This window comes from Solanum lycopersicum, chromosome 2, assembly GCF_036512215.1.
Source record: "Solanum lycopersicum chromosome 2, SLM_r2.1".
Taxonomy (NCBI): Eukaryota; Viridiplantae; Streptophyta; class Magnoliopsida; order Solanales; family Solanaceae; genus Solanum; species Solanum lycopersicum.
In genome coordinates this window covers 42,367,382-42,377,323 of record NC_090801.1, presented here as the reverse complement: position 1 = coordinate 42,377,323, position 9,942 = coordinate 42,367,382, and the positions used below count along the sequence as shown (strand labels likewise).

The 9,942-nt window shown below is 31.4% G+C and overlaps 1 protein-coding gene across 1 annotated transcript; it reads left to right on the top strand.

The window, feature by feature from the left end:
* The first annotated feature begins 207 nt into the window (after nt 1–207).
* LOC101245999 (probable cinnamyl alcohol dehydrogenase 6) lies at nt 208–4,491 on the top strand. The gene is made up of 5 exons (XM_004231530.5): nt 208–541; nt 631–744; nt 1,524–1,751; nt 2,692–2,980; nt 3,940–4,491. Exons 1-5 carry the CDS (start codon nt 447–449, stop codon nt 4,294–4,296), a joined length of 1,083 nt encoding a protein of 360 aa, XP_004231578.2. The 5' UTR covers nt 208–446; the 3' UTR covers nt 4,297–4,491.
* The last annotated feature ends 5,451 nt before the right edge of the window (nt 4,492–9,942 follow it).

Below are 9,942 nucleotides of genomic sequence, written 5' to 3'. Positions count from 1 at the left end.
GAGAAAGTGAGTATTATACTCTTAATAGTTTCAACTTTTATATTAGGCACTATTCTCAAGGAAATAATTTCCCACGCACGGAAAACTATACTCCCTCCTGTCATTTTTACTGCTTCAATTTTAATTTTTTACTTGTTATTTTTACAAATTAAAAAAAAAAATCTTTTTATCTATTATACTCTAGTTTATTTAGAGCATTAATGATTTAGAAAAAGGCTGAACATCTTTAATTAGTAAATTGATTTTGTTACCCAACTCACCCTTAGATATAAATATTATTAGTTAGACCTGTTTCACGTTTTGTCTTAAATTTCAAGCTACCCACCGCCAACAAGATTACTTTCAATATTAATGTTTCGTGTGGTTTATGTTTCTACACAAAGAGTGGCCTTTTCACTTGTTCCCACACTCACTCATCTTTGTAGATCTTTAATTAAGAAAGAAGAATGGCTCAAATAACACCTAATCACACACAAACTGTTTCTGGTTGGGCAGCTCATGATTCTTCTGGCAAAATCACACCTTTTATTTTCAAGAGAAGGTACATAATGATTCACTAGTTCTGTATAAATTGTTGCAAAACAAATATTTATGCTAATCTATTTTCTTGTTTACTTATATATTTGGTAGAGAAAATGGTGAGAATGATGTTACCATTGAGATCTTGTATTGTGGAATGTGTCATACGGATATTCATCATGTTAAGGATGACTGGGGCATTACTAAGTACCCTGTTGTGCCTGGGTACGTACCTATCTATCTTTATGTCTTTATGCATGTTACAAATTGAAAATGAGGCATCAATTTTCCTAGTTTAATTTTACATGTTGTGCATATGATTTTATCTGTGATCTAAAATGATGTTACTAGATCCAACATTACAGAACAAACAAAATTTTATCAGTAATAAATATGCACATTATTAATAAAGAATACTAAAATCTTTGTCAGCATTATAAGTTAATTGTCATCGGATCGAATGTCGCTTCTGACTTTAGCGATAATTACAAAAAGTGCTAAAATGGAATTGTTACTAGTAATAATTGCCTCTAAGAAACATATTTAGTGGCAATTAATCTACTGTCTTTAAAGATCCTTTTGGTGTAGTGCGATGATCTTTTGAAAACAATTTCTGCTCTCACCTATATTGTATCCTCTTAAGATCTTATTTATGAAATTACATTGAGTATATTATTGTTATTGTACAATATTAACCTATTTCATCATAGATAATGTTATGAGCACATAGGATATCATGCAAAATTTTATATAAAATAAACAATTAGAAGCATTGAGATGAGCTATGCAGAAGCCTAATTGGAGCAATGTTAAATTTCTCTCCATGCATGTGAGTTTATAATTATAATATGTAATGGGTTCGAGTATTGATGCTTGCATCAAGATAAGTTGTCAACATCACAATATTTTTGTGGAATGCAATTCTTCCCTAGACCCTAGGTGAACGCGAAATATTTTGTCCACTAACCTGATAGCTCTTTTTTTTTTTTGTGTGTGTGTTGAAGGCATGAAATTACTGGGATTATAACAAAGGTGGGAAGGAATGTGAGTAAATTCAAGATAGGAGACAGAGTAGGGGTAGGTTGCTTGGCAGCAACATGTTTGAAGTGTGAGTATTGCAAGGGGTCTCAAGAGAACTACTGTGACCAAGTGGAATTCACTTATAATGGCATCTTTTGGGATGGTAGCATCACTTACGGTGGCTACTCAAAAATGCTTGTTGCTGATCATAGGTATTCTCTTTATTCCGATTATGTAATGTTGGTTGGTTTGTCATAAAGTTTCAGAATTAAAAAATAATTTTTAAAGTTTGCAATCTAAAACAAGTTATAATTAATGTTTGTCTAATCATCGAACACTCACCAACAAGGTGAAAGTTTAGATAATCAAACAACTAGGTATTTTTTTTTAAAAAAAACTAACTAGTAAAGAATGTGTCGGTGAAAAGAAGGAAGTCAAAATTGAATACTCAATAATTTTTTTTTTCCCTCATACTTTATTAGTAGCCCCCAACCAACTATGTTGTTGGTGAGCAAATAAGATGTCGGTACACTTGTTACTAGAATTTTTTTTCTAAAAAAATAAGATGCAGATTTTGTACACGTAATTTGAAAGATCTTTAACTTTATATCTCTTTAAAATATTACTCTTTCACGTATTTTGAAAGATCTTTAACTTTATATCTCTTTAAAATATTACCAAGAGTATTCCAAACCATCAACTTTGTATATAAAGTTAGAGGTCCCATGAATATCTATATAAAATATTAGATCATGTGCATATATTAAAAAATTTAGTAACGAGTGTACCAATAGTATTCCAACCCAACCCAACCCCTGTGTAAAGTTAAAGATTCCCTAAAAATATATGAATATCAAATTTGCATCTACTAAAAAAACAGTGAATTAGTAATGTTACAATGAAACAAACAATTTCAACAAAAAGGAGTTTTATATTCAAAAAGAAGCCAAAAAAAATAAAATACATATATCGAACGGGGTATTAACGAGGGATCTCGAGTTTGAGTAAGTCATGGTGGAGCGCTTTACCTTCTCAATACGAAACTTTTCATGCGAATTCAGATTTAGTGAAGGGTCAACGTAAATACCTTAAACAGATCATAAAAACCTCAAATTTTCTTAATATACACTCCTTTTTTTGGTTAACATGAAGGTACGTGGTATGTATACCAGATAACATGGCAATGGACAGAGCAGCCCCATTATTATGTGCAGGAATAACAGTTTTTACTCCTTTTAAAGACAATAATTTGGTGGATACAAAAGGTAAAAAAATAGGAATAATAGGTCTTGGTGGACTTGGACATGTAGCTGTCAAATTTGGAAAAGCATTTGGACATCATGTCACTGTCATTAGCACCTCTCCATCCAAAGAACAAGAAGCCAAACACAACTTAGGTGCTGATGATTTTATAATAAGCACTAATCCCAAACAAATGATGGTTTGTTCTCATTACCTTCCTAATACTACATCTTTGCCATTTCAATAGTTAATTTACTCCATCAGTTTCAAAAATAATGATCTACTTTCTTTTTTTAATATGTTTACAAAAGATGTGACTCGTTCCTTTTTGGTAGGGAAAAGAACAAATATTATATATATATATGAAACTATCGTAAATGGCATGCAGATGCTTCCATCATACTTTTGGGATATTGATGCCCCTACCGTCAAAAAACTAGAGCAAATATGCCCTTCACTCTAACGGAAGACTAAATAGGAAAACATGACATAATCTTATTCATCGATCCGATATTTAATGCATGTTGGCTCGGTGAGTAAGATTATGACATGTGTATGTCCGTTAGTATAAAGGACATCTATGCTCTAATTTTTAAACCGTAAAGACATCAATGTCTCAAAAGTATGACGGAGGGTATTTGCATACCATTTATGATAGTTCGAGAATATATTTGTCATTTTTTCCTTTAATTATGACAATATTTTTATTTGGTATAATATATAAATATGACCTGTAACTAGGGGTTAGCTGACAATTATGACATTTTACTTTGAGTGTACACAAGTAGACACCTAAATTTTAATAAAATTGAACAAATAGATACATTCGTCCTACATATCATGTAGGACATTAGTGTTTACTTGTTTAATTTTATACAATTTTAAGTGTTTACTCGTGCACACTCAAAGTTTGAGGGTGCATATAGTTGTCCGTTGAAGTCAAGTTAAGGGTCATATTTATGTGTGGTGTCTTTTAATTTCAACTTTTCACATAACATGTTTTAGACCACAAGATTAAAGGAAATTTTTTTAAATTTAACATAACATTAATTATGGATTACAAGATTGAAAAGTCTTGTTTATTCTGTTAGACTCTGTGCAAGTCAAATTATGTCATTCTTTTTGAAATAAAATAATATTTTTGCATTTTAATTTCAGGAAAAGAAAAGAACTCTTGACTTTATTTTGGATACAATATCAGCCAAACACTCACTTGGGAGTTACTTAGAGCTTTTAAAAGTGAATGGAACTTTGGTGATTGTTGGAGCACCAGATAAGCCAATTGATTTGCCTGCTTTTCCTATGATTTTTGGAAAAAGAACAGTGAAAGGAAGCATGATAGGAAGTATAGAAGAGACACAAGAAATGATGGACTTATGTGGAAAACATAACATATTAAGTGATATAGAGATTATCACTACTGATCAAATTAATGAAGGACTTGAAAGGCTTGCTAACAATGATGTTAAGTACCGTTTTGTCATTGACATTGCTGGTCCATCTTCTCATCTTTAATTTGAAATTTATATATTTATTTTTGTGTGTGTAATTTACATTTCATTTAATTCCGATTCCCTGAATTTGTATTTCTTAATATTATGATGTTGTTCATTTACACTTTGTTTGGTGGTTCATGATGTATCTTATTTCTATTGTTTAGTGTTGTATTTTATCGTATTGTATTGTTTTAATGAATACAATGATTGGATAGATTGTATCGTTTCGCTTATTACATTTCTTTTCCGTCTTGCTCAATTTTTCATCTTATAATTTTTAAGTATTTACTACTTTATACTTCAAATTCACTCCCTTCACAAAAATCTTGGCTCCGCTATGCCTACCATAAACAGAGAAAAGACAATAAAAGGGAAGTTGATGAAATCACGTGAAGTTATTTATGTTTTGTAAAAGCCCAACTACCATATCAACTTGACTTACTATGATATAAGGCAAGACAATTAATGTACATATTTGTTGTGAAAGCAACTGGCTTCATTTCAAGCTATCCTATTTATTTTATTTTTATTTTTTTGGTATTAGGGTTAGGCTTGACCCCTGCTCAATTAATCCAAAAAGTTACAATTGTTACAGGGGGACTTGTACCATATCCCTAATCAATAGATTATATCATTAAGAGTGAAGGCGTAGTCCATTCAATCTCCTTCTCTGTGAAGAAAAAAAAAGGAAAAAAGCATAAAATACTTTTAAATTTTAAAAAATGATACAAAATTATTTTTGTGATCGTCCATTGATTGACTCAAAAATAGCCATCTCATTCATTTTTGAGTCAAATATGGATCACTTTGTAACAGATGATTATTTAATTATTTTTTAAAAAAAAATTAAATGCATGATGGCGGTCTATTAGCTATATTTTAAACTACTTAAATTAATTGCAAACCTACACGCTTCTAATTATACACAATTCAAAGTGTAGTAGGTATCTATAATAGACCTGTCACAAAACCAAATAACTAAAAAAGATTCCTAAGTACAATTAGCAAATTCATTGTTTACAATCAAGGTAAAGAAAAAAAAAAGTTACATACTTTATAACCAAATCGGAAAAGGGTCATATTTTTTCTCATACTCTTATAAAAGGGTTATATTTATTTTGATCATATATTTTTTTATATATTTATCCTTATTATCCAACTTTGAGTACATATTTGCCCTTGGTTGTTAATTCTCATGTCCCTACTTTTTATTATTCTACGAGAAAAAACATAAATTCACTATTAAAGTTGTCTCGTATTTACATAGAGACATCTTAACTTTGAAAGTGTCCTCACTCACCATGAAAAATTAGGAATTGATTAAATAAAAGGCTTCATGGTTAGTTTTGATAAAAACTATCTAGACATTGACCAGCCGGAAATGCATTGAATTGGCGTAAAAATTCTCTTTTTACTATATGTTGAGATGGTTTGATGATGACGAAGAATAAACACCTTTGAGGCAGAGGACGAATCGTGAAGTTTTATTGTTTTCTTGTGAATTATATGAGAATATAAATGCCCCATAAATTGATTTAGAAACAAGGGTTCAAATCGATTTGCGCCTATTTGTCGGAATCGAAGAAAGAACAGAACGAGAACGAACCCTTCAATTACTTGGCGACTATTTTGAGGCCGACGATTTGGATTATCATGTGAACTTTTTAATGAATTAAGAAAAAGCCATTGTTATCGTTCTAAGCTTTTTCTTTGATATGCAAACAAGTTGAAGAGAGAAGAAAGGGATTTGTATTATTAGTTGACGGGTTATACGGGTGGGTCAGGACATTGTATTGAAAATGAGAATGGGTCTTTCTTTTAAAAAAATGGGCTAATTTGTGTCAAATTGGGGATTTTCGTCACTTGAGGGGCATAAATAATAAAATTAGTGACGGTAAGAATATAAATAATTTTATTTTAACAGTATAGATATAGTCAACTAATAAACAAAATTGAGGGATACTTTTGACCGTTTTCACTAAATTTAATCTTAATTTAAAATTTATTCTCTAATTAAATATTCTACTTAACTCAATTTCTAAACAGACCCAATAAACTCAATTTCTACCCTTTACCCACGTCACTTTACCCATGAGGAAATATTCATGAGAGAACCTATTGCTATCTAATATAGCAATTATGCGACTTTGTTTTCTTTATTGTTGACTATTCCTCTCAAATAAAGCAACTACTAGCTATATCTAATATAGCAATTATGTGTAGCCAAACTATATTTCTGAAGAGCAAGAACATTTCAAAAGTTCATTCGCAAAATGACCTAAAATACCTTTTATTTATCCGAATTAATACAAAGTTACCCTGGTCAATGTTTTGGGCCTAAAATGTCATCAACGTCAACCGTTTGACGCTATTTTGCCCTCATTTTTAATGGACTAAATCATAACCTAAATAAGCAAGTTCATTAATTATGTGTCACTATCCTATTAGCTACCCTAACAATTAATTAAAATAATTAAAAAAAAACAAATCCAAATCTTATCATTCCCAAAAACTTTCCGGCCAACAATTTGAAGTTGCTACTCTTGGTGCAGTGCATGAGCTGAAGACACGGTAAAATAACTCTTCAGACATCCTCTATTGCCCTACCTGCAAAATTGTACAAACAACAGCAATACCATTAAGCAAGGAAAACATATCGTTCCCTAAGACGTTGTTGGTTATTGAGTGGCAGCAATCAACTTGACAGATGCAACTGTCACACGTCCCCGAAAATCATAAAATTATGCACTACTGAACTCAGTGAATGATCAAGTGACTTTGAGAAAGAGATGCTGTGGAACGACTTCAAAAGATGAGTTAAAACCTCAACAAAATCTCTTTTCCTATCTTGGAGTGAGAATTGGACATATTGGCTCCAAATACATTGTACTCCAGGAACTTCATCAAACCAGTTATCTAAAGCATCTTCAAAAACTCCTACTTGAGTGTGTGAGGATATTACTTATGCACAGCACCAAGAGTAGAAACTTCAAATTTTTGGCTAGAAAAATTGAGTTCAAAAGAGCTTTGATCGATGAAGAAGAGAGGAGATGAGCATATGTTTTAGGTAGAAGAATGGTAATTTTATACCAATTTACTTAGTTGAAGGGTACTTTAGACCTTTTTACGTTTTCAACACACATGTTAGTAATTACCATGAAATTGCTAATTTCCTTTTCCACACACAAATTAGCACAAAATCTAGCAGTAGTAGCTTCTGTTTGGTTACTTTTGGCGCATTGCATTGCCTTAGAGAAAGCCATCACAAAGTCACCTTCACCGAGTTTTTGACCAAAATCATCCTTAAATTATGTCCCACTGTAGACATTGAATTTTTGTGGCACTCTACAAGATGTGTTCAATTCGAGTTGGGACTCTACAAATTGTGTTCAACTCATATTAGGATTCTTGGAGACTACTCAACCCTAAACCCTAGTTCATGCCTATATAAAGCGTATTAAATTCCTCAAGAGACATCCCAGAAATTCCATAAAGAGATCAAGATCTCTAAATATTCCACAAAAGTAATCAAATATTCATATAGAGATCAAATCTAAATTATCTTAGTTCGAAAAATACGCCATTAACGACCCTTAAATCATGGATAAATTAAAGAAGAGTAGAATCAATGGATCAACAAATTTGTACCTATTATCTTGATTAATAAAATCATGTTTCTTCAGATTTTATTAGTGTGGTTTTGTTCATTTTTCATATGTTTAAAATTTGTTGTAAACAAATTGACACGTCCAGTGGGACCAAATCTGCCCTTTGTCTCTTCTTTCATAAATCAAATATGAAAATATGAAGCCGCAAAGGTGGAATAATGAGTACTTCAAGCCTCGTCTTGAGTATAATCAAGTCTACACTCCGACAAGCCTTGAAGCATGGGGCATTTGTAGACATTGAAATTTTGTGGGATTCTACAAGATGCGTTCGATTCGAGTTGGGACTCTACAAATTGTGTTCAACTCAAATTAGGATTCATGGAGACTACTTAACCCTAAACCCTAGTTCATGCCTATATAAAGGGTATTAAATTTCTTAAAAGACATCTCGAAAATTCATAAAAAGATCAAGATCTCTAAATATTCCACAAAAGTCATGGAATATTCACATAGAGATCAAATCTAAATCATCCTAGTTCGAGAAATACGACACTAACTGCCCTCGAATCATGGATAAATTTTTAGGAGAGTAGAATCAAGGGATCAACAGAATTGTACCCGCTATCTTGATTAACAAAATCATGTTTCTTCATATTTTATTTGTGTGGTTTATTTATTTTCCATATGTTTAAAATTTGTTGCAAGCATCCACTTTTAAACTGCATCCTTAAAGCATCATTCTTAATAAAAAACATCCACAAGAATTTAAAATTGAATAATTTGCATGCTTCTACTGAATCCCACTAAAATCAAGTCATCCCTTCGCAATTATTATTTTTAGATATGCGAAAAATACAATAATGAACTTTTTTGGTAATTGAATCTTTTAATTTGACAAATTTTTTTCATTTGTTTTTCATGTTATTTGATATTAAAATATTATTAGTTGAAGTATGTTTCTTCTCAATTGAATATGCTAGAAGCGATGTTATCGGTGACTTACACTTCTAATAATATAGAATGAAACTCAAATGCGAAATATGATCAAATATTTTGATCACTTCAATATCATATTGACCCAAAAAATTTATTGATCTAAATAAAGTTTGACTTTTAAAAAAGTAACGATAATTAAGCTCCAACTTCTTTTCGTTACTAAATGGGAAAATAGCACATCATGTATGCATGCACTTTCCAAACATCTTTTGTTTCAGTCAGTAATAATGGTGTCTTAAGATTTTTAATATTTTATGTATGAAATTTTTTGTTGATAGTCACGTGAACTGCTCATGTCTTTATAAGATCCCATAATATTTTTTAATATCTAACAGAAGGATGAAAATTATTTTTCTTTCAAATACTTAGAAGATGTTATTTTTCCCAGAATTGATATCTTAAGAATGTACTTTAAGTTTGGGGTAAACTTAAAGGATGTGTTTTTGGCCAAAAACTGTCACCTTCTAGGTCATTTTCTTTAGTTTGAAATATTTTTGACCTTTAAGGCATTTCTATAGTGATTCCAAGTTGAGAATGTAAATTCGATCACTTGGTCATTCATTTATTTTTTATTTCAATTTTCGTATTTTGGAGTTTTTAAAACATGATCAAAACTTCAAGTAAACAACCTTAGAAAGTACTCTGATGGTTCTATTAGTTGGAGAACATTGAGTTTGATCTAGATTAAAAATTGGGTTGGGTCTCGATGCTTTCAAACTCATTTTGAGCAACCTTGTGGTTTAAAACTGAAATGGAGCATGAGTGTGGGACCCATTTTTCATTGAGAAACCTCCATTGAAAATTTCTACAATTCCATTGTGTCCAATATATTGTCTCTGATTGGGTAGCATAATCGGTTTGCATTGGCAGAACCTGAGCTAACTGTGAAGGTGCAACGGGGACTTAGAATTATTATACCAAAAGTTGAAGCACAAGCTACTAGGGCAGCTGAACCTGCGAAGCCCAGGCCTCCTACAGGCAGCAACCTATTCTTACGAAGATGGCCACATCAACGTCCTTTACTACAACACTCTGTATGCTAGAAAGATCAGATTACAGAA

Bases quoted from the DNA above. Each gene is read 5' to 3' on its own strand.
- LOC101245999 (XM_004231530.5), top strand. From the start codon at position 447: ATGGCTCAAATAACACCTAATCACACACAAACTGTTTCTGGTTGGGCA. The intron at 745-1,523 runs GTACGTACCTAT...TGTGTGTTGAAG, and splicing joins AAGTACCCTGTTGTGCCTGG to GCATGAAATTACTGGGATTA. The intron at 2,981-3,939 runs GTTTGTTCTCAT...TTTTAATTTCAG, and splicing joins CTAATCCCAAACAAATGATG to GAAAAGAAAAGAACTCTTGA.